Genomic DNA, 25,305 nt, shown 5'->3' on the forward strand with positions numbered 1-25,305 from the left:
CCAGGGGAGGAGGGACTCGCCTATGGTTTGCAAAAACTGCAGCGGCATCCTGTGTGCAGCTGGGCAGCAGTGCAGCCTKGCAAGGTTTTGAGAGCCAATATTCTTATCTTAAACTGGATTTGGTTTCAGTGCTAAAAGAGCACTGTGCTACAGAAACAGGATTGATTATCCATCCTTCCCTTACGCTTCACAGTTGTGGGTTATGGTAGATATTAGATATGCACAGCTTTGTTAAATAAGTGGGTTTTTTAATTAATGGATAATCACACAAAATATTTTGGATCATTTTCGCAAGAGTGAAATGTTATTTTTCATGTCTATGTACACTCAGTTTTTTTCGTCTTTTTCTGGAATGTCTATATGAAAACCTTGTAAAAATCCCACTGGCTAAATTAACATTTTATAAACTTGTTTCTCCAAATAGGCTACATAAAACCAGTCCCTAATCTTAACTTTTACCACTGTAGTAGAGCTGCTGCTCAAATGTGAGATGTTAGTACAAGAAAAGTAACTCAGAAATCAATACATTGTTGGTTTGGGGTGTGTTTTTGCTGAGTTTTTCATTGTTTCTAGATGTACCAAATCATGCAAATTTTTTCTTGAAATGTGGTATGTCCTCTACAAGTTGATTGTACTGGATGGATGTTTAAATCACATCCATGCACGTAGGTGGGTGCAGGCCACAGAGAACAAGCTTAACACTAACCTTGTTGTGGTTGGTATTGAAGTGGAAAATTGAAGCTTCAGGTTACCTTAAGGAAATGTGAGTTTCAAATACTAATCACTGACAAATGTTACAGATTCAAGATCAAAGTAAGTTTGTGGCTAAAAAGATTGGAGTGTACATGTCTTTTAGCAGGTTCTTTCTGAGTCTGATACTCTATAAACATGAATTCATTTAATTAATTACTGCAGTTTTAACGTAAGTATATTCTGTTTCAAGTCAGAATGTTTGAAGGATTCTCAATGACATACCTTGCTTTTATGTATTGTTTCATTTCTGAATTGTATGCAGATGTCACTGAATGAATCACAGAACATGCCGACTGGTTGCTTTCTTCTTTATATTTTTGGTTTGCAACATTTAAMGCTCGATTCAATGGAAATGTATTAAGTGGATGGAATGTAGCTTTTTGCATTATTATGTGGCCATGTACATCTAAAACAGGATTCTGGATGGAAATGGAAATGTTTCTCATACTTTGTGTTTGTGGCTCTGTCAAAAATGTCAGCTTTTCCTTCTGTGTCAAATCACCAGAGGGAGGATGCAACTGCAAACAGGAGAAAGGAGAGACACAAAGCCACTGCAGTGAGCTCTGGGGAATGGTCAGAGTGGATTGGCTGAATTTGGAGGGGTTGGATTTTGGCCACACTGAAGTCAGGCTTGTGCTTTCTAGGCCTGGTAAACTTAGGGCTCTTCAATCTGCAGGGAAAAAAAAAAAAAAAAGTGAAAAAACTTGGTCTTAATATGTACATAATTTATGGAAGTTAATATATTCTCTGAATGCAGATGAATTTCCTGCCCGAGTAGGAGATAATCACTTTTATTCAAGCAATTGACTCTTTTACTTTAGGGAACTTCAGATATTTCCATTGTTCTCTTGCTGCSTAGCTCTCCCAGGAGGAAAAATGCCAGTGACATTTTAAAGGAGGCTARCTAATAATTTGACCACTAACTTGATTTGCTTTCTTCCAGTTTCATAGTGACTTCAGCAAGCTTGTTTTGTTTGTTGTCTGAAGCTGCCGGGTTTACTCGTCCTGCATGCACAGGCAGCAARCAAAACAGAACAGGGATAAGCAAAGATTGAAGGAGGGGAATAAAACTGAAGCTGTAGCAAATCATATAGAGGTAACATGCCCTAGAATATACAGATATTTTTTCTCTATGTGGGACCCATGAGCAGAGGAGATGCAGCAGCTGCATTTTTTAAGTATAAAGAAAGCAGAGGCCATGTGGCCAAGTAATAATACAGTGATGAGCAGGTCAAGCAAACACATTTCACCCAATTATCTAAGCAATTTAACAATATTTACCACAGTGCAGTGTTTGTATATGGAGCACAACTGCCCTGTTCTGCCAGGAAGAACTAACACTGTTGTCTCTGAAAATAAGAGTTTTTTGTTCCCRTGGACTCACATCTCAAGCCTGTCCATGTCCCTCTGGAGCATCCCTTCTCTCCAGGTAYTGACTGCACCAAGCTTGGTGTTGTTGGCAAACTTGCTGAGGGTGCTCTCGATCCCACTGTCCATGGCACCAACAAAGACATTAAACAGTGCCGGTCCCTGGAGCCCTGAGGAACTGGTCTTGGACACTGAGCCAGTGACCCCAGCTCCCAGTGACCCCAGCTCTTTGAGTGTGGCCACCCAAGTCCATCTGTGAAATCCATGGCTCTCCAGTTTACACACAAGGATGTTGTGCAGGACTTTATCAAATCCTTTTGATAGATGATGTCATTCCCTCTTCCCTCATCCACCACCTGGGGTAACCCTGTAACCCCACAAGGTTATCACATTTATTGGCTGTGCCGGGTTAACAGACTCAATGATCCTAAAGGATCCAACCTAAACAATTCTATGAACTGGTTATCATAAGTTTTCTCTGGGTTCTTGTCTTTTCTGAAGTGAGTAGCTAAAAAAACGTATTTCTCACAGTACAATTAAACCTCCAGAATAGGAAGTGGTGCCAGAAATCATAATGGGTGAAAGGGATTTTCACTAGTCTCTTGTTCAGTAAATCTCACAGAATTTTATGATGCTGACTGGAAGAGATGAGAACAAGATTTTACTCAGGATTTCACAGAGATTCCAGGAGCATCTGGTTAGAATTGGTGGCACGCTGACAGTGGCTTGTGAWACCTCTCAATCTCTTTGCAATGTCTCTTCAAAATTTATTTTAAAAGCTTTTTTTTTTCTGTATTGCCATAGTCAATACATCTTTGTTTTAAATTCATAATCCTGTCTTTATTTTCTAAATTCCTTTTCTTTGAATGTGCTGTTACTAAAAATCCAGTCTCTAATATGTTACAATGTCCAGTCTACCATTTGTCAAGTACCTCTTTTCCATTCTTATGTAAGATTTGTAACTGAGAATTAGATTAACCTACACATCCTATAGGGATTTACAATGGGCCTGAGGATTTTTTCTTCAGTTCTATATTTTAAGTTAAAACTGTGAGTCAGCTTGAAGGCAGAAAATCTGTCACAATCTTAAGATGTCCGCTTAAAATGAYTCTGCATTGAATTGACTCTCAGTGTTGAATTTGTTTGATTGTMATAATTCTTGTTTGGGTTTTGGATATGAATATTTTTGCTCCTACATGAGTTTCCTTCCGTTGTGGAATTTCATGCATTATTCAGACTGTATTTTCTAAAGCACTTCACAATTGTATTTAAATGGGGGGGGCAGGGTGCTTCTTTTGATTCATTTATTTGTCCATTACATATAGAAAACAGTATTTTCATTTTGTTATCAGGTGGGATTTTTTTTCTTTTCAATGGTTTTACACACTTTATAGCAAAAATAAAAGTTTGCTGGTGAAATTACAGTTTTTTACTGGAGTTTTATTTGTTCTACTACATAAGGAGTACTGTTGAAGACTATGCCCTAAGTCAGTAAAAACTGACCCAATTCAAAAACTCTTGAAAACACCTTTTTKTGTTCCCTAGCCACTTACCTCACGTGAAATATTCTGGATTTTTTCACCAAGAATGAAATGCTTTGCATTTGCCTGTTTTGGTGACTTCTTGCAATATTAATGTAGGAGATCAGTTTGGTTTGAGGAAGGTTTAGGTACTATTTTTTTCAGTAATTCCTTTTGTTGTTTGCATTATACCACATCTTTTTCTCTTTTGTTTTATCTTATATGTTACATCGAAAATGCAGAGCTCCATGGATTGTKGTATTTCTCTCTGTTGCCACATGGCAAACAACTCAACTCTTTGGAACATGACCAGAGAGTGCAGGGCTAGGATAAAAATCCATGCTTAACACAAGTGTGCCAAAGCTTATATGGGAAGATTTGGATGGCTAATAATGAAAAGAAATATCATAGGATGGTTTCACTGTTGCCTTGGAGAGAGAATAAACTTCAGAGAGGTAAAGTCAAACCACAAATAGTTTAATTTATACGGGGGGAGCAGAATATCGACATTGCACATTTTCATCTAAAAACTGAGTATCTAAAAAGGTAAGTTGGGCCATCTAATGGCTGCCTCTGGCTGTTCTCGCTATCAGTAGCGAATGTAACCATACACACAAAAAAAAAMMAAACAAAACTATTTCTTTATTTGGAGGTTTGTAATCTTTTACAGAAGATTTACATATTTCTAATATTTAAAATTCCCTTCACAGGGCCTGCAAGCCTTCTCATTTCACACAGAAGGAGGCAGGCTGAAATGGGCTTCGTATGAAATTACAAATGCAACACAAATTGGAGTAAAAAATAAAGAGGTTGTTCCACATGGGTTATTCATGAGAACCCAGTGATTGTACCTTTACAGAGACAAATGATGCCAGAGATGGCAGGTTTCATAAGAACAACCCCCCAATTCTGTAACTGAATTAAGAACTGAAGGAGCATTAGCATATTCTGTACAAGACATGCGTACATTGCTATGACTGTGCATGAAGGGTATGTGCTAGAATTTGTTTYATAAATATAAAAGAATAGCTACAGCTGCAGTAAATAAACTATCCTTTTTTTATTTGATGGCTGAAGGCATGTTATTTCACTGTACATCATACATAAGAATTAAGTAGGGGAGGAGAAAAAAAATCACAGAAACTCTTTATTAAAAAAAATCAAAAATCAAAAYAAAATAGACAAATACCTTTAATTACCCCAAAAGGAGAAAGAGCCAGAAGTCAGCACCTGGTTATTTCTGTAAGCACCATTGTTCCAGCTTGTGTTGCTAAGTACTTCTTCTGGAAGAGCGTACAACCACCACTGTGTTAAAAATACCTTATTGTAACCTTGGTTAAAAGGTTTGTCCTTATCTGCATTTCTCCTTCATTCGTTACTTTGTCCTCAGCTGTCTGTGCAGGATGTGAATTGATGCCGACACCGGGTGGCACTTTGCCCACTCAGGGTCCTTTCATGTTCTTCCCCGCTCTCTGTCCCGCCTGCATCCTGCAGGACGCTGGCTCGCAGTACCCGGGCGGGCCAGGAGGGCCGGGGGGACCGGGAACTCCAGGCTGCCCGGCCACCCCAGGGGGACCTCGGTCCCCATCGCGGCCGTCCCTGCCGTAGCTGGCTTTGCCTGGTTCACCTGAAAAAGTGGATGCAGGTCTAAACATTGGCAGCATGTACTCGCTTAGCATAATTAGCTTTGCTGAACCTCCTGTCCTTAAAAGCTGTATGAAGATGGCTTTGCACTGCCCTCAGGGATTCTCAAGGGGGTGCCAACTYACAGGGACAGTTTTCCTCTACCAGACCCCCAGTGGGCGATTCCACAGCTACAGCAATGACATTTCAGTCCCAGTGCTCTCCACTTGTAYCGGTGAAGGTCTGCTGCTGTACAAAGCTCTGCAGGGCACTCAGCCAACCCTGCTGCCACTCCCCAGGGCAGGGCAGATGCTACTTGCTACCAGAGAGTTTCATTAGCTCTCTGGAAMAGGACATACCAATAATTCATTTTTATTCTCCCTTCAGATGGTTGGGGAAATAGAGGCATAGATTAGTGCTCAGCAGATCCAAAGTAGCTTTTTACTTCTAAATCTTCAGCAAAGAAAGGAAGTACAKTGATTTCAGGAAGCTTCTTCCAATGATAGATTTCTACAGAATACAGTCTTGAGTTACACACAGAGAAATCCCTGTGAATCCGTTAATACTAAACTACTTCTTCCCCTTTTTCACAACGACAGCAAATTTGGGTAGTTTCTCTCACTATATAAACGCAGAAACGTGCTTAGTAGAAATACCGCTGGAAAGAACATGTTTGTGTTCATTCCCTGGCCACTAGAGGCCAGCTGTGCTTCATCCATCGGCAGGAATCGCTCCTGGAGCCCTGTTACATAGCACTGCCATTAATTAACACAGAAATAAAACAATACCCTAAATTATGAGTGGCGATTTTCAAGACTGTTTTGCGTGCCAGTGAAATAATCTGGAGGTTGTGGCCTTTGTTTCTTTTTTACATATGKGCCTATTATATATATTATACATATTTATATCAAAAGAGGCAAATTTTATTCATGTGTGTGTAATTGTCTCGGTTTTTAAATGCTTCCTTTGCCTTTTTTTCTAATCTTTATATCAGTGTAGAAATTAGGTGGCAGCTTTTGGCTTTTTAGCAAAAAAGTTTTTAATTATGCTTTCTGACTGAATCACCACCTATGATATAAAAATTATGAAGCACTGTAATTGGGAAGTTTATTGCTTAATAGACTCCTTTTACCTTTTCAAGGCACTTGAGGTGTCAGTTCGGAATCAATTTTTAACACATCTCTTCTTTATCCTCACTCTCTTATACTTACCTGGAAGACCTCTTGGTCCAGGATAACCTTTCAGGCCTCTGCCGGGAAATCCTCTATCTCCTCTTTCTCCTGGTTCACCTAAAGCAAGTTCATGAAACATTAGTTACAGTTTGCCTGGAGTATCATTTTCAGTAAATTCTCTTTCAGAAGTGAACAGTTAATAAGCAGAGATTTCAGCTTAGCATCTTTCAGTGATGTCCTGACAAATCCTTGTGAAATGTTTCGGATTTGATTGGGTTTTTTCACCCATTTGAGCCATATTCAGAAGCAGACAGGATGGAAGGGGAAAGAAACCATCCAAAGCTGGACAGTAAGTATTACATGAAATATGTCACAGCCTATATAACAAGAATAAACCACAGTCCCAGGACTTGAAGCTCTTTGGAATACAGACTGAGGTTAGTGGCTTCTGCAAAACTACACAAGCTCAGCTAAGAAGTAAAAATTCTCAAGTGTTCGTCCTTGAGACAGCCAGTGCAGAGGAGAAAAGAGAAGGTGGCTGCACAGATAACAGTATTCTGTTGATATCCACACAAGACATTGTTTTACTTTCATGAAATACATTTTTCCTCATAATATTATCACTGAGACTTTCCTTTGGTGGACACCCAGCATTTCTTCAAGCCCATATCTTGCTCCAAACCTGAATCATCTTACTAAGAAGAAGGGATTTTTGTTGCTTGGGTTGTAAAGTTCCAATTCTGTTCACTGTATCTGTTTGTAACACTATGTATATTCCCAGTTGTGAATACCTTATGTTGATTTGGCGGGTTTTTTTACCTTTTTTTTCTGCAAGTCAGAACTCTCAAGTTTATGCCAAATAATATTTGAGTGAGCTTTATTTTAGTTCAATACTGTCTTGTACTGGGGTGAGGAAAGTTAGATTAGACTGCTGAGTTTCTGGCTTGCCTAGAAAGAGCACAGCAGAAAATAAGAAAGTTCTGCAAAGGAACACAAGAGTCAGCACAAGAGTCCAGGTTTTATTAAAAGATACACACAGGGTACTAGAGGAGGAATCTTATCTCCATGCTTCAGACTACTTCATCATGGAGATCAAATCTGGCTTTACAAATACAGCTACTTGAAGCACTGATTCAGGTTACCCACACGTACTTCTGCTTTTTCCAGCTACCTCACACTGTGGAATAGTGTTTACTCCTTGTTATCCCAATCATCTCCAACTTYTTGTTTCTGTTTCTGAACAGAAATAATCCTTCACCCAGATTGATCATTAACATCACTAAATCTCCTTCCTTGAGACACCTCTTTTTGATCCTGCCATTGTTGCAGCTGTTAATATCATTGTACCTTCATGTCTTCTGCTGTGCCCCATGGTTACACTTTGCTGTGTTTCTAACTCCTATTTATTGTAATCTTTTTTTAAACCATTCTCAACATCTTCCTCTTCCTTTTTATSAAATGTCCAAGTACCCTTTTCCACTCACCCCAAATCTCAGACAGCTCTCCAAACTTATGATGAATCAGTTGATCCCTGTGGCTTCTGTGGAACTCTGGTAAGTACCACGAACTTGGAGTGAAGCAGGGAGGCTTTTCAGGTCTGCCATGTACCATCATGATAACTCATGCATATGAGAGCATTCACCACCTCCCCCGTATCTCTAATGGTATTTCAAGGTTTACTGTAAGATAGCTCGAAATTTGATGACAGTTATGCTACCAAAACTAAGTATCTTGTTTTGGGGGGATTTAATGCTCTGTATATTTTTTTCTTTTAATATTAACACAACATAGCCTGATGTGTTAAATCAAATTTTGTGTTAAATCGAATTTTGCATACCCCATACATCACCTTTGTTCTCTGCTTTTTATTTCTTCTGCAGATGACATTATGTGGAATTAAAACAGTAACAAAGCCCCACCAATGATGCTATTAAGTTTTGCTTTGTTTGTATTCTATTCCCTCTCTCAAAGGTTTTCCAAATTTTACTTTCAAATAAACCTTGAATCAAAMGTAAACACTCTACTCCAGCAACAGACCAGCTTTGTGCAGGAAAACAATTTTCAAATATGACCTTCTTTTGAGAAAACAAATCAAAATCACTGCTGAWTAGAAACTAATACAAGATGGTAGTCCACAGACTTTGCAGAAAATTCTACCCAGTAATCCTCTGGAGGAGAATAGAATGTCTCAGACATGAATAGAAGAGATTAACTTATATCAAAGATTTTGTGTAAAATGTAATTCAATTTTATYATGGAATTGTCCTTTCCAAAGAATCAATAGACTCTAGCACCTGGTGCAATGATGTTAAATGGCTCAAATATTATACCCAAATAAAAGGCAGATTATTATCAGTCCCTTGTAATGTGATAAACTGGGTGAACTTAGAAAAGTAGACTAGATTTTAGTGAATGAATCTGACTGATTACATTAGCTCTTAGGACCATGAGTCTTGCAGAAGTGAGGTCAACAACCAGGCTGAGTGGAGGAAAGAGAATCAGCGCTGGAATCACAAGTGGGTTTTGTCATCAAATGGCTTCTACAATGTGAGAGGACAGGCACCTGCCCTGAACTAGAAGTAAGCAGCTGAGTCAGAGTCCTAATATTGATTCTCACTCTCATGGACTCTAGAGGTTTCATGTTTCTCATGTRCTAAAACCCAAATTTCTAAACCAGTCTTGCTAAGGCCAGGCGAACGTTTAATCACTGTGGTAACTGACACAAAGTTACAGCAAAAAGATTACATTCCTAACTCAGGATCTTTTTGGACCTCACGTCTACACTGTACATCCACAACCTGTAAACCAAGAATAGAGTGGAACAACAAACAAAACAAAACAACAACCAAAAAACCCAAACAAGCAAAACAAAAAAGCAAAACGGAAGCAGTCACCAAATGAAAGCCAGTTGGAGAATTCCTTACCTTTAGGACCTTTACGACCAATCTCACCAGGGGGACCTTTAAGGCCAGGCAGTCCACGGGGGCCAAGCTGTCCTGGGAAMCCATTTTCACCAGCAGGTCCTGGAGCACCTGGTGGCCCAGGTGGGCCAGGAAGACCTGGAGCACCAAATTCTGGCCTCCTAAGGCTGGCTGCCAGCTGAGCTAATTGTTCTGCAATGAGAAGGAAGTCAGAGTTAAGGAGTAAGTGAACATTGGAATGATCCCATGATCGCTGAAAAAGAATGTGTGTTTGCTGCTACGGAACGGACAGATTGCACTACAGCACCTTCTAATAAACTTTCTGTTTATTACATACAAGATATTATCTTAGGACTACCAGTGGCAAACTGCATAGGCACACTGTGCAGGAAGACTGCAATATTTTTCTGCAAAATAAACTTAATGTTTATAGGGTGAAATGACTTAAATGAATATAGTTCATTTAGAAATGTCTCTATAATTTTCTATGTCATTTGAATTTTAACCATTTGTAAGAAATTTACTCTTTTAAGAGGCAGCAATTTCATGAGCAAATAGCTCTCTTCATTACTACAYGTTAATCCTGCCAAGATCCATTTTCACAAGAAGGGAAAAGTATGAGGCCAGTTATGTATATTGCCTGGTAACTGCAGGCCTTTTTTTTCAAAGGAAAGAAACCCTTAAACTTGACCATTTTATTCTGATCTTTTCTTAAAGTAAATCAGCAGAACCTTTGCTGCTAATCAGCAGCCATAGCATCAGCCTGCCAATCCTCAGGACTGTCTATGCTGGCTATTCCCTTTTGCTCCTCCTTCTTGCAGGCCACTGCTCCAGCAGCATAAAAGCAGTCCTCTCTTTCCTTAATGTKTCTGTTCTAGACTTCAAATCCTTCTTCCAAACATGCTTTAGAGATAATTTTTTCTGGATACAGCCACACACAACTCATATGACATTTGCTTTAAAGTCTGCAGGACTTGGAAAGACTACTTACTTTGTGTCCACAGCTGAGAAATATTAGGATGATGTGGCATGGGATGCAGGGGGTTAGGATCTGAATTTAAATAGGAATTACAGCCAGCAGGTTTACAAGGAATAGCTCTCTGCAGGCAAAGCCTGAGCAGCTGAACTTCACCTACAGTTATCTTTAAGATGACAAGGTTCCAAGGACTCACTTGGATTGATTCCTATTCCTATGTTTTTCTCTCTTTTGAATGTGGCAGTATGGACAATTACAGGAGCTTTCAAAAGGGGTGCAATGAAGACAGTCTAGATTTCCCCCACACCAATGTCTTCACTGTTAATTCTGATGGTTATGAATAAATTCAAGCACCAAATCTGATTTCACAATAAGCCTCCTCAATATTRCTGTCTTTCAAGAGACCACTTTAAAAGGCCTTTTTATCCTGCTTATACAATTGGAAAAAAATACCCTGTTGAGCTGTATCAAGAACAGAGACAACTACTGAAAATTTTTTAAATCATGAGCAGCAATATCTTTCTGTAAACTCTTAACATTACAGAGGCATAATAGCCCAAAAGGCATCTTCAATAGCMAGTAGTGGAAAGTTTCTTTTGTGTTTACAAGGCAGCATAAATTTCTCAGCTCAGTACATTCCATGCTCTCAAACGTATTAGAAAAGCTTTAGATTTCTGTGTATGTCAAGAGCTCAGCAAACATAATTAGGATTTTGAGTATCTCTGTATTGCTTTAATTTTAAAGTATGTTATCTCCAGAAAGCCTCTYTCTGGATTACTCCTCTCATTACCTATTTTGCATGGTTTGTTTGCAACAATCTAACAGTGATTACAAATGTTAAAAATCTKTCAGTGAAGCTTATACTTTCATGTATGTAAACACAACAAGTAAGACTACAAAGTATGTATAAATAAGGGACTTCCTCATAGTATGTCCACATCCRCATGTGGAAAGATTTTCTGCCATGTTCCATGTTGAGGCCATGCAATTTGTTCTGGGTAAGAGTGGGGAGAATCTTGATTATCTTCACAGAAATAGATTATCCCAATTTAAATGCACAAGGAACATCAAATACTTTTCAGCATATTTACCTTGCATGACYCTCATGCAAACCTGCTTAATGTGCTGATCGCTTGGTTCTTTTCCCTAGGATTAAAAAAAAAAAAATAGTTTCAATAAAAGAGTTGATGTCCCACTTACATTTATAAGTGTGCCTCCTGCAAAAAAAATGGTGGCCAGTTGTCACGGTTTAGCCCCAGCCAGCAAAACACCACACAGTTGTTCACACCCTTAGCCTGCACCAGTGGGATGGAGGAAGGAAAAAACGTTTAATAAATGGAAAGCAAGAGGGAGGGGTTAGAAGAAAGGGAAGAGGAAGAAAGTAAAATAACAAAAAGAGAAGTGATACAAATGGAAGCAGTTGCTCACCACTCCTACAACSTCTCCCCTGGTTAAATTGCAGAGYRTGATGCCATATGGTCTGGGATATCTCTTTGGTCACTTAGGGTCAGCTCTCCCATTCCAGTTTTTTGTGAACCTCCAACCTACTCACTGAKGGGGCAGTGTAAGGAGCAGAAGAGGTTTTGATGCTGTGTAAACCCTGCTCATGAGTAATTGAAACACCACAGAAAGGCTTGCTGTGTTAAACCTGAGATTRCTCTGGTGTGCAGAGGTGTCTGATTAGAGGTACCCTGTACTCAGACTGCTGTGGCACTGCAGTTTGGCACGTGTACATGGGAAACAAGGAGTGCAGTGGTGTGAGTGAYAGATAAATGCTCAAAAGATAGCAATTTCATGAAAACAGTACTTACAGCTGGGCCCTCGCTGCCAGGCAGGCCTGGGGCACCCTGCTCACCCTGCAAACCTCGCGGTCCAGGGGGGCCTCGTGGCCCTTCCATGCCAGGCAGTCCCCGACTTCCCTCAGGCCCACGGGAGCCAGGGTCTCCAGGATTACCAACCTGACAATGAAAGAGAGGAATTCCAATGGACTGATGCCATAGTGATAGACTCATTCTTACACATCAAATGGTAACAGGAGCTATTCACAAATGCAAAGCAATGAGTGCTGAAAGGTACACTTGTTGAATGGTGGTTTCTTTTAAATAAGCAAGTGGAGTCGGTAGTTGCGTGATTTTTAAGAGTTCTGTATTGTTCACTGAAAGGGGAGAAGTGRAAAAGTAATCTGTTCTGCCAAAAGAGGTAAATGAGAATATGTAGTGACATACTCAAGATGGGCTTTTGCCAAGGAACAGATCTCTAGAACTTGGTTGCTACCTCTGCCCTCATGCAAGTCAACATGCAACATTTCTAGACATAAGTGCTGCTTACGTTACATAAATTCCAGTTCTCTGTTTGCTCCAAATGCCTTTATCTACTGTGCAGCCCCAGGCCGTTTGGGAACACACATTTTTGCTTTGTTTGCTCTGTCAGAGCCAGAGCAAGTTCTAGTGCTGATGCTTGAGTTTGCTGGCAGAGGGAAGGAACATCCTCACACAACTGACATTGACAAACTGCCTGAACAGATGCAGTACCTCCTTATTTCACTCAGGGAATGGGTAGAAAGTGCTGTTTCTGACCCCTGGGGAATGAAGGGATTGATGTGACTACGTCAATATGTCCACTTAAGTACACTGAGCAAAGCTACAGCTTCTGCTCTGGTAAATTTACCAAGAGTTAAATATCATGTAGAGTGAGACCTGTGCCAGCAGGCACCTCTGAGTTGTTGTATTTGGTTTGCATGGCAAGGTTCTGGCAGCAGGGGGTCTACAGGGATGACTTCTCTGCAAAGCTGCCAAAAGCTTCCCCCATGTCCAGCAGAGCCAAGCCGAACAAACAAAAAAAATACACACCAAAAAAAAAAACCCCACAAAATAAAAGTCACCTCAACAAAACCCAAAACAAGCAAGAAAAAAATCCTACACACTCACAACTTTCCAAATCTACTGGGGGAAGAAAAAAAGAGCAACACCTGCTGAAAGCAATGAAGAACAAATTAGTTGCGGTATTAGTTAAAACCACGAGATGGAGCCATTTCGGTTCCACCTGAGCTGCATTCCAGACAGCTAACTGCTATCCCTATCAGAAGTAAATCCAATATGCTTCGATAGATATATTAAGACAGAATAATTGTTTTTATSCAGCCAGGAAGGCATCATTCCTTTCTCCCCCAGCCTGGTGAGTTATCAGGTTCCCAGACAGATTACTCATTCCTGTGAACGAACTCCCTGGGATGACAAGCACTCCCAGGTCTCATCAAGACAAGAAGATTTTAAAAATCTAGGTGCATAAAATTATGGATTTCTCCCCTATTCTATCTATCCCTCATGTCCTTCTTGTATGATCTTCATTGGCAGTAAACACTCTTTATCTTGCATTTGCTTAGCCCCRAAGTTACCCAGAACACTAAGAACACAAGCACAGTTTTTTTGTTATGCTCAGCCCCAGTTCCCCATAGGCAGAACTGTTGGTATTTTTGTGTCACAGCCCATACTGTCAGATGCTGTAATAATCCAATTCTTCAGTGATCCTGAAATAAAAGAATGAGTTCAGCTCTCCRGTTATTTTTCTTGTGACATAAAAGCTTCTGCTCACCTTCCACATCAAGRTTATMATTTTGAAATAAAATAAAATASTAAGTAAAAATAATAAAAYAATARTAATMATYTTTTAAAGGAATCTGGGCCATAAATACTTCTGGTTTCACAGACATCACAATACTGTTGCCAGCTTTTTAACAGTGGCATGCAGCCACTGCACTGAGCCTCCTTTCTATACAACACCTTCTGTACAAAGAGTGCATTCATTTTCCTTAAAAAAAAAAAAAAAAACTTGGTTGGCCAGAAAACTGCTGCTGAATGATGGTTCTCTTTTACAKAGTTAGAATTCAGGAAACTAATTCATTTCCAAAGCTAATTCATTTTAATATTAACTGTATACAAAATTTTAACAGAAGAAAAGCTGATAAAATTCATTCAATTTAACTAAGACAAAGACCTCAACTTGTCACTTGCATTTTTTCCCTTTWRAWYMRRAAAAACATCTATATGATCTACAAGRTCTCTGTATTTCKGTGGCAATGCTATTCATTATACTTACAGTTCCCTTTGCTCCTGGTAATCCCATATCACCCTAAAAATAAGACAAACTGTATTAGAAGAGAGCCTGCACATATATATATATGCAATACCACAGTGCCACAGCCTCCTTCCAGCCCATTTTTCCTCTTAACAGCCAGCTGCAGATTGTATTTCCAAAGGGAAAGTCAATGCAAAATAAGTCCTTTTAAGTATGAGTTATTAAGGATATCTATTAACTCTCTTCCTGTTTCACCTGAATTAAACTACTCTCTCATCCCAACTGCCTTGAAAACCAAGAATTTATTTGTCAGTGTATGCATGTGTGTGTGTGTACAAATATATATATATACATACATATAGAATCTCTCTCTATGGATGCATCTACATACATATACCTACACACACAGAGATACATCCTTTCCTTCAAGGCAGTCTCTACAACACTGTACACCTAAGAGAGCATATTTCAGAGTGCTTTCCAAACAACAGGAAAGAGTAACTAGGCCAACAGAGCTGCTGTGGTCTGCAAYGGACAGTTGGTACAAAACTGAAGTGTGCCCTTCAATGATGAAAAGATAATGCTTGAACCACTCCAACAATGCTTTTTATTTTTAATYTACAACAATAACAAAATACTTGATCAGGTAAAGAAAAAAAAAAGTGCCTTACTAAGTCACCCTTTTCTCCTGCATCTCCTTCTGCTCCAGGTGCACCCTACATCAAAGAAAGACATACTGTCARCATTCAGATTTAGTCAACATGATGTGGCATTTCATATTGTGACTTCAAAGTCCCATGATCTCTAACATGACTTACTTGTTCACCTTTTGGTCCTGGTTCACCCACCGAACCCTAAAAGGTTAAAGATTTTTAAAAATATATTCAGAATTTCAAACTGCAGGTTCAAAGACATACTAAACGTTATTCAATCCTACAATCTCACATTATTGCAAGACACCTTTAAAGCTGCAAATTTTTAAGAACGACAGTGAAAGAACTTAAATCTTCCTGTGTAATTTAGGTGACAGACTGAAGGTGAGTACTAGCATGGAATATATAATCCACTGGACAGTACAGATTCTGACAGTCAAACAGCAGATCTCCCCTCTACATGACAAATGCTCTTGCAGCTGCTCAGTTAGAAGCTATAAGTAAATAAATCCAGTAAGTGTAGCACTATTATGCCTTCCATATTGCTGTAGGSTGTACTAGCCCTGCTAATGTGGGATAAGCAGAGAGACACCCACAAGTCCAGTCACAATCTTGTTTTGTGTGCTGTTTAATTCTCAATGTCTTTTAGCAAATCTRTGTCTAGAATTTTGATCATTGTAGTCAAAGCTGAAGGTCTTGTACCTTACGGTTAATATTTCTTTTTAAAAAGAAATTAGATTATGTTTCATCCTAGAGTCCTCTAACAAAACATACTTGTTTAAACAGGCAGAAAACAAAGAGTAATAAATTAATGACCTAATTAATTTCAAACATAGGTAMTTTTTTTTCTATAGCAAAATGATTATATCTGTAGAACAGTATATCCTTTAGGAAAACATTTTTGTATTTGTATTCTGTTAGAAAACCAGTCATACCACTCTTTTAATATTCTTTTCAGTCTTTACATGCTCAAAGATATGAATTCCAAAAGAACTATCACTGTGAATGGTAATATTTTTTTGTAAAACAGACAGAGATGCAGCAGTCTCTCCCATTTCAGAGATCCATTAAATTCACATAAGATATAGATACACAGACTGGTGAAACTTTTACAGATTTAATGAATTCTGACTTGTTCTCATGTTCTTGAAGATGAAGAGCTAATACTAAATTATCCACAAAGCTAAGCAGTATAAATCACAGAACTATTAACATTCTGACTTTGTCAAACAACACTGAAACTATTTTGTCTGAAGTGCTCTCAACATTGTGCCTTGTTATGTTTTTCTAATAACACAAAAAAGACATTTGTTTCCAACCTAACATCATTTTGGGAGCTCTTTTCCTCCCCTTACTCTCCTTTGGAGCAATGAAGCTTTCAATAGATAAGGTTGACATAGAGGAATCTATTGCTTTTGTGAGCCTTGGCCTGTAATGTTTGTATTAGCAAATATAAAAACCACARCTGAAAAGATCTGAATCTATATTTTATTGACTCAAAAAATTTCAATGGAGGAAATATGGCAAGGTATCAATCCATGAAAATACTCACTTTTCTTGACCTAGTGAGTATCTATTTCCAAAAATCCCTCTCAAATCATATCCAAGAATTGTTTGCAAACCTGTCTCTCAGCATCATCCAAAACTGTATCAGGGCCACTGTAACTGCTTAGCAGCATAAAGGATCATGCTGCAGTGCCAAGGTCTAGCATGTAGCTTGGTGCTGTTTAACTTACTAAAACAGACAGAACCTGAGTGTCTGAAACCAGTTCCAAATACATGAATGAAAAACAGCCTAAGTGGTGAATGCTGGGGTTTGGCCATTACCCGTGTGGTGTGGGTGTAACTGCTCCATAAGGTTCACTGAAGTGTAAGGCATTGCTCTTCCATTCTTTGTACCGCTCTCCCTGCTAGACTGTGTCAGGTGTGCCACTGATGCACTCAGCTCCTCRCCCAAACCAGGGGCAGTCTGCTTCAGGTTCCAAAGGAGCCAAAGCCCTAAGCTGTGACTTACTTTTCCAACCCAAAAACCCACACAGGAGCAGGGTGACATGATGAGGATTGAYCCATGTGGGCTTGGAAAGAGGAACACCAACCCTGCAACTAGCACATGATATCGTGCTGGTAACATTCAGTCATTATCATATCCATCGAATTTTGTCAACTCTCACTTTTATATATTGCTTCAATAAAAACACTTCTGCTGGTGTCTTTAATGGTGTTTCATTCTTTAAATGGTCATTACCTGCAGGCTGACAAGGTGCCAACAGATAGTACCCAATATTTAACAGTTTTGGGATCAAGAATGACTACTGATAAATCAAATTAATGAATTGTACTGGCTTCTGGCTGCTATTTACATCAACTTCTATCATGCAGATATAGTTACACAACAGAACTTCATAGGATCCCTGTGTGTAAAACCATGAAGTTTTGAAATCAGAAAGGAAAAAAAAAAGGTTACTTCAGCCTGGAACTTACTCCTAGAAGGGGTTGACTCAAAGATTGGGGTTAACAGGCTACAGAGATGCCTATTTCCAACCTGACAAAGCTGTTTGTGTAAGACTGATGCAGTTGCAAAAGCTGAAGGGAAGAGGAAGCCCAATGCTCTCCAGGCTTGTGACTTAGAATACACACTGCAGTGAGGGCTGCTGGCAAGGCTGCAGCAATGCTAAGCCTGCCCCAGAAAATTCACTCCAACCTCTATGCAACTGAAAACAAAATATGAATCAAAGATACAACTGGAGAGCTAAAAAGCAATCACAGGATAATTCCTTGCACAGCATTTTCAACTTCCAGTTATTTGCACAGAGTGTTAAACTGACCTCAGGTTTTTTAAAAAGTCCAGGTACAAGTTATTGTCATCTGCCAGCTAGGTAACTAGAGACCTCCTGGCTGTAGCCTGAATCTCTCAAGGTCTGCTTACAACAGACATTGTTGTAACAGCTACATTCTACTTTTTATCCCAAAGATCAAGACTCTTYATATGGCAAATGAGGGACATCAGGCACCTCTGGAGGGAAGTTGTCAGCACTGCAACAAATGTTAGTTATTTTCCTTCCACATTTGCTTCCTCAGCACCTTCAATCTCTCTCTGGAGAAGTCTAAAGCATGAATCATTACAAATCTAATAAAAAGAGACTGCTTTATGCCAATACTTACATGTGACTAGAAACATGTATTCCTGATCTCAGCATTCAAAAAAAAAACCCAAACAAAACCAAACAAAGATGAAAAAACACCTCAACAACATTGAAGACTTAGAAGCTTGCTTTTAAGTACCAAAGTGCCAAAGATGACAGCAAGCCCTATCCAGAAACCCTACGATGGATGCTGGGACCATACCAAGGATTCCTCTGTTCAACTAAGACATTCTACAGCAGTTGTACTCCTGTCTGACTGACAGTCAACTCCTGTTTGTCAGGGGAATGTAAGAGGCACTTCACAAGTGTGATTCATTTAACACTGAAGTACATGTGCCTCAAGTAAGATAGGTGAAACACAGCAGAGAAGGGACTATTTTTATAACAAGGATGTCAGAAGTTTGGCAAGGGTATTCCATCCTTTGCAGCCTCCTATAACCAAGAGAAGATAAGAAACATCTTTGGCTCTATGTACTCTCTTCACTGACATTTATTGAGCAAAGCTAGATATATTCTGCAGTTATGTGAGGCCTCCAGGGCCCAGTTAGTCCCTCTTAACAAAACACTAGAAGTACTTATATCCTGCAGTTCTGCTTGTATGCATAGGTGTCTCAACAGTTGCATTAGCATGTGCATTTCCATAGCAGGTCCTAGGACATGTAGCAGGCATCACTTCTACTCTAGATGAAGGCTGGTATTGCAAAGCTCTACAGTGACTGCAAATCCTGACTGACCATTTCAAATCTGGCTGTGTCAATGACCTGCAATACAATTTAAGTCTTTAAATGACTCAAATTTAACAAGCCAAAACAATATTTACACCAATAATCTTATTTCAGCTCCTTAAGTGACACTGCCAAGACTTTTCCTGCACACGTTTATGAGCTACAAGTAGTTAATGGGCACGCAGAGTACCACTTTCAAGYAGTTAAGATATCTACATACAAAATAAGAAAAAAGACAGAAAACATATGAAAAAACTGAAAACAGTGCTCAACTTATCATGTCTACTGACATCAAACTGCAGTCTGCATATGTGAGTGCATTTCTTACCCGRTCACCTTTACCACCAGGAAGGCCCGGCGGACCAGGCAGTCCAGGAAGTCCGATATTACCCTGGGGACCCTGTGAAAATACATCAAAGATGTYAACTTAGCCAGTCTTGTTTAGAATGAACAAGTAAGGGTCATACCCTGAAGCAGGTTGGGCAGAACCTTATTCCCAGAACAGACTTAACWTGATGAAAGAGGATTATCTGATGCAAATAGGGCTGATCCAAAGTTCAGCACTTTAAACAGAATCTTTTTATGAATTTATTGCTGACAATCACAACAGAAATGACTTACAGGGCTCAGAACGATAGTCTGCTTCTCTTAAAAACAGTTCCCAAGGTCTTGCACTCTGYGATCTGCACATTCCTCTGTAACAGTGGGTTCTTTGAGCCAAGACCTCCCCAGCTACACTTCTGACTGATACTGTGTAAATACTGCTGGAGCTCCAGTAAAAGGGGACATTTACAACGTGCTCCATTCATCAGTTTCACGGAGCTGCCAGCACAAAGCCAGGCTCTCCCYGCTCCTGTTCCCAGGTACACGCAGCCCACACAGGGATGTGCAACTCATCTTTGCACATCATAGCATTTATGGGTTTATTAAGTAGAAGAAGTCACACACATCTTCATGTACTTTAAAACAGCATTTTCTAATATTAGCACAGTCACAGAGGACTGAAAAAGAAACTGAACCAGCATTCATTTCAATGTTATTTTCAGTTCCCTGCATGGATACATGGGTACGTGTAGTTCCAGACGACACCACAGCTCCTTAAAAGTAAATATGAGTGCAGAATATGGAAATAAACTGCTTACCAATTTCCCTGGCAAACCTGGAGGACCTGCAGGACCTGTCTCCCCTCTGCTACCCTGGAAGCAGAAACAGAAGRACAACATTATTTCCTGAAATACTTCCTGTGATCAGGGAACAAAGTGTGATTTTTTTTTTTTCCTTCATGTTTAGTGATTTACACTGCCTAGCAGTTGGGTTTAATTGAAAGTTCTTTTTCATAGTGCAAAAATACCATGTGCTAGAAAACCAGTGAAACTTTCTGAGTAAACATTTTTAGTCAACAACGGCATATAATATTTATTTGGCAKTAAATAATTCAAGTAATTCATTTTGCTGAGTGATTAAGCACARTGAAGTTCCCTTCATGGGATCACAGCTGAGAGTTACCTGTCACAACCACATTCACTTCACTATGACAGTTCTGGCAGGCACAGTTATCTTTGGGCTTTTGCTTAGTTTCATCACCTGAACTCCTATATGACCACATATTTAAAGCACCAGATCCCCAATGGACAATGAACAAATGTGAAAAATAAATGTAGAAATAATGTTTGACAAACTTAATCAGGTTTAAAAAACTTCTAGTCTGTTATAGGGAAGGGTAACTTTAAAAAGCCCCATTTATAATAGTGATAAGCATAAATGTGTGCTTTACTGCATATTTATATCTTCACTTCAGACATGTTTATCCATTCAGATCATCATATTCACATTAGTGTTACAACTCCATTCCTTAATGCAGCCATTTGAACATATATTCTGCATAAATCTGACACTGAGCCAAACTTTCAARGGTTTTAAGCAATTCTTGAACTAAAATACCTTTCTCAAAATATTTTGTCTCTTATGATWAAACTYTTCAGAACAGCTCAATARGTTTTATAGCTTTACTCTCACATGKACAGACATATCCCTGGACAGATAAATTTAAACAATGTCCCAACACAAGTCTACGTCTTACTTGAGAAACTTCTCTTACTTTCAGTGTATGAATACATAAGGGCTGTTTGCAATACAAGCAAGATATAACATTTAAGATCATAAAACATTGAGAATTGAAGTTAYTAGCTATGTAAGTTGATAAACTATTATACAACATAGAAAATTTTAGATAAAAACAGATCCATTTGAGTGCAGTATGCAAGGGATAATTTTAAATATAGAWTTTTTTCCATAATAAGAACAATATTCTTATTGAATATAAGAAATGTTGTACCATACTAAATAAACGGAGATGACAGACATGGCCTTTTACACTAGGCCATAAATGCAGTGACAGCTTCTCACACAAGCTTAGGAAAGCTAACTCTACAATTCAAGAAATAATTAGGTATCCTGGAGAGATCACAGAACCAAACATAAATAGAGTTTTCCATTCATTTCCTTCAAAATATTCTACAGTRTTAGAATAACTATTACTTGAAAGCACTTTGCATAATTTCTAAAAGCTTTTATATATTAAAAAAAAAAAAAAAGGAAAAATGTCCCTTAACTCACCTTCATCTTACAACCCAGAACATGAATTAACATTTTATTTAATCACAAAACTCTGAACTACATCTCTGACCTGGAATACTGTTACATTTCTGATGCAGGRAAGTGGAAGACTAAAATTATGATCAGCATTAGAAACTTGTCTTCTCACGTCATTGTCACAACAGTCATTGGTATACAAAGATGAAACAAAAGAAGTATAACATTCATAGAGTTAAAATAATTTAATAAACCTCTCAAGCACATCRGAAGCTCTGCTGGTCATACAAAATTCAAGAAAACTCTTTCATTTTGTTTCAAATGGAGAAAAAATCTTTTGTCAAATGCACATCACAGGCACTTTGTCAAACACAGTGCTTTTTTGAAGTCAAAATAGAGGTTAGTATGCAGAAAACAGGAATACAAATGCATAGTATTTGCTGTAAACATTGATGTTATGTTAGCAAGGACAGACTGCTTCAAACTATSGGCCACCACTGCAAGATCTGCAGTTGTGTTTTAGCAAGTAAGAGACCAACTGGGACCCAAAGAAAYAGGAATCCCATTGGCCTGTGACATAACTAGAAAGACTGTAAAGCTTCCTCCAAGTTACAGCTGATTGAAATGGCCTTAGGATAGGATATACATGAAGCTGATTACTCATGGATCTGAAGGAAAAAAGGCATCTTGAAATGCCGTCATGTAAACGTTTAAAATACAAGACATGTCCTGGAAGCACCCGCATTTTCCCCACAGCCTACAAGAGGGTTTCTGTAATAACTGGTTCAGGTGTTGACAACTGTACTCGGTCAGATGAAATGTTCCTCTGTGCTGGAKGCCACTACAGCCAATAATCAGAGCAGAGGGCAGTTTGGCCATGTCCTCAGCCTGCCTTTCTTGTACAGCAGCCCTCTGTGAACCAGTGCACAGCTTCAGGCCACCCACACATCAACAGGCATGCTGCACTGGTTTTAACAAAAACAGCCAGAATCTGCATGGTTTTATACACTTTTGACACACTTCAAAATCCCTACTTTTCCTAGAGGTGAAACGCTTAAGGAGGGAAAGCAGCCACTCCAGTTTGGARTGAGCTGGGACAGACCAGCTTGGATGCATGCTGGTGAACATCCCATGCCTCTAGGAAAAGGCACATGCAAAAGGTCTGTGTGAAATGGTAGCACAGTGCTGCAAGTCTGAACATCACCAGAATGCAGCCCTTCCACAGCTCCTATGCTAGACTGTGGTTACAACAAATTTTTCCTTCCCTTTGTTCCAAAGCACAATTGCTGGACCACTYGGCATATTTAAATGAAGATTTCATGCCTCTCTCACAGTTSTGTTAGATCTACRTTCAGCCTTTGAATGTACCATAYATAAGAGACCCTYACAGAATTTACAGCAGRCCTTCCTTTAGGTTTTATGGGATRCTTTTCATCCTCATTGAAATTTTGAAGACTTGATTCTTTTCTAGAATTCTCACAAACAGTGACAGAATGTATTTGCATGCTAAATCAGTTTCACTAGCTTATTGATTTCCTGTTCATCAAAAGAGTRGAACAATAAGAATGAAAATAYACCCCAGGTAATTTGCATCTAACTTAGCTGCCCAGAAAATTGAAACACTAATTAGAATCACTTGAGAGGTAATCCACAGCATATATTGTAATAACCCTTTTCTACTTAAAAAAMTTGTTTTAATAATATATGTCATAGCAGTGCCAATAGAGAATTAAATCTGTGCAGAGTAAAGAAGAATAAAAAAGTATATTTTGGATTATTTAAAACTTCATATTCAAAGTTTTTTGCAAAATGTAGCCCATTTATCAATTATATACTTGTGAGATTTAAACTTACCAATTTTTTTGTCACGTAAAATCTCAGAGGAAATACTCATTTAAGTTCAAGGATTTATTCATAGAAGCATCAACAGGACTCTTTGACCCTCAATACACTATTGAAAAGTGTCCAAGAATGCAAACTATTATTTCATAGAAGAGTAAATATACAAGTAACTTTCTCTGCGATTTTAAATGTACCTTCGCAATTTTTCCAGGGTAATAATTAAATTATACTGTTCAGGGTAGTGGCAAGAGGTAGATGTAGCATGAAATGCTCTCTCCTCTTACCATGCCATGCTTTGGGCACAAGCAGCAACCCACTAGCTGCCATTCTCTTCAAAAGTGATAGAGGACAAAGACCTTTTCATTCTGACCAYGTCTACAGCGTTAATTGAAGTCTAGGACAGCTTTGGTACACTAGCTCCATAATAAATCCATTTTTTGCCCAGSTTACTCCCTACACTGCTTAGAAGAAGCCATCATTGTGGTATCTGCTGACATCCACAGGTCTACCATGCCCAAAAGTCAAAGAAAGTTATTTGAGGTGGAGGGGTAAACAAAGAGGTATCAGACAAGAAAATGTCCACATCCTTTAGGATGACAGGGGTGGATACTATGAGAACTGAAGAGGCTTGCAGCTTATCAAGTTTTACTGGGGTCTGTAGTCTGCAAGTGTGAGAGGAAAAGTGCCCCACTAATCCAGTTGCAGTCATGTAAAAAAAAAAAATTAGAAAAGCTACATTTTAATTGTAGTGTTAGAGTAACCAAAGTTGCATTTCAGCATAGGCAGGACAAAAGTATCTTTAAAGACTAGAAAATTATTTAGCTGAAAGTAAGTTAAGATGCTGAAAACAGCATTTTCCTCTAACTTTAAGATGTCTGACATTTGAGCACTAAATCCAAGGTATTCTCCAGACTACCTCTTTATAATGAGACAAAGGCACTTGTGGAGAGGAAGCCAGTCCAGTTGATTCAGAAGTCTCTCAGAGGGGCTATGGTACCAAATCTTAGGCAGCTGGATATTTAGCCTCTGTTGCTAATGTTGGGAAAACATCTGTTACTTCCTAATTACAAAATAACATATACCAGTGCTGGCCTGCATACACATCAAGCTTGCTCAATTTGTTAGACAAGTATTGAACTTTAAATGATTACTTCAATATTGCAAGCTTTTTGCAAAACCACAGGGGGCAGTGCAGGTTCTCCAAATGTTGGCAATTTGTAGGTCAAATGGCTGAAGAAAAGGAAGGGGTGAAAAAGCAGAGGCAGGGGTCAGTATTTTCTGCAGACTCTAAATTAGATTACTCAGCAAATATGAAAGAAAATGGTTAAGCAGCTTAGAGAGAGAATGACTAAATTCCACTGATTTGAGAATTCCTTCCTGTGGACCACCTGCCATGATGACTGACTTAGAAAGGTTTAAATCACAAATGAGTTTGGTCATTACTTGGATTGGTTAGACTAATGTGAAGCAAACATATAATGTTAACCAACAATACGAGTAGTGGAGAATATGTTTCATTTAGAAATGAAAGGCAACATTTTCATATAGCTCCAGTTGTTTTTTTGGTTTACTGAGCACATGAACAGAAAAACTTCCTTTTCCACCCACCCACTCAGAGGCCAGTTGAAGTTTTTAAGGAAAAGCAATAACATACTATTTTAAGCCATTTTCTCCTAGCGATTTTTGTCAGAGGTGAGGAAAAAGTCTTCCAATAAATGAGCTTGCCATGAGTTTTTAATTAGAGTTATCAATCTTGTTTTCAAATATTTAGTATTTTCCCTGTGAAATCGTAAATGTTTACAGACTCACGAAAGGCCAAAATCTGCATCTGCTGTTTAGAAACAACATCTTTCCAACTACATTCCAACAGTTGTTAAACAATAAAAGTTCTCTGAAATATCATGGTTTAGGCTAGAGGGCTCCACAAGTTACTTGGCAAACAG

The 25,305-nt window shown here is 38.8% G+C and overlaps 1 protein-coding gene across 1 annotated transcript in view; it reads right to left on the minus strand.

The window, feature by feature from the left end:
* Positions 1 to 4,626: 4,626 nt before the first annotated feature.
* Positions 4,627 to 25,305, minus strand: part of COL9A1 (collagen type IX alpha 1 chain) — a 63,087-nt gene continuing 42,408 nt past the window's right edge. Inside the window, exons 29-38 of the mRNA XM_057368669.1 lie at positions 20,071 to 20,124; positions 19,257 to 19,328; positions 15,226 to 15,261; positions 15,079 to 15,123; positions 14,429 to 14,461; positions 12,145 to 12,291; positions 11,425 to 11,479; positions 9,361 to 9,549; positions 6,476 to 6,553; positions 4,627 to 5,268 (exon numbers count right to left, since the gene is read on the minus strand). Coding sequence (XP_057224652.1) covers positions 5,084 to 5,268; positions 6,476 to 6,553; positions 9,361 to 9,549; positions 11,425 to 11,479; positions 12,145 to 12,291; positions 14,429 to 14,461; positions 15,079 to 15,123; positions 15,226 to 15,261; positions 19,257 to 19,328; positions 20,071 to 20,124 — 894 coding nt within the window. The 3' untranslated portion in view covers positions 4,627 to 5,083. The remainder of the gene's footprint in view (positions 5,269 to 6,475; positions 6,554 to 9,360; positions 9,550 to 11,424; positions 11,480 to 12,144; positions 12,292 to 14,428; positions 14,462 to 15,078; positions 15,124 to 15,225; positions 15,262 to 19,256; positions 19,329 to 20,070; positions 20,125 to 25,305) is intronic.

Source organism: Malurus melanocephalus, unplaced genomic scaffold, assembly GCF_030028575.1.
Source record: "Malurus melanocephalus ecotype Western Australia unplaced genomic scaffold, MMel_1.1 scaffold_4, whole genome shotgun sequence".
Classification (NCBI taxonomy): domain Eukaryota; kingdom Metazoa; phylum Chordata; class Aves; order Passeriformes; family Maluridae; genus Malurus; species Malurus melanocephalus.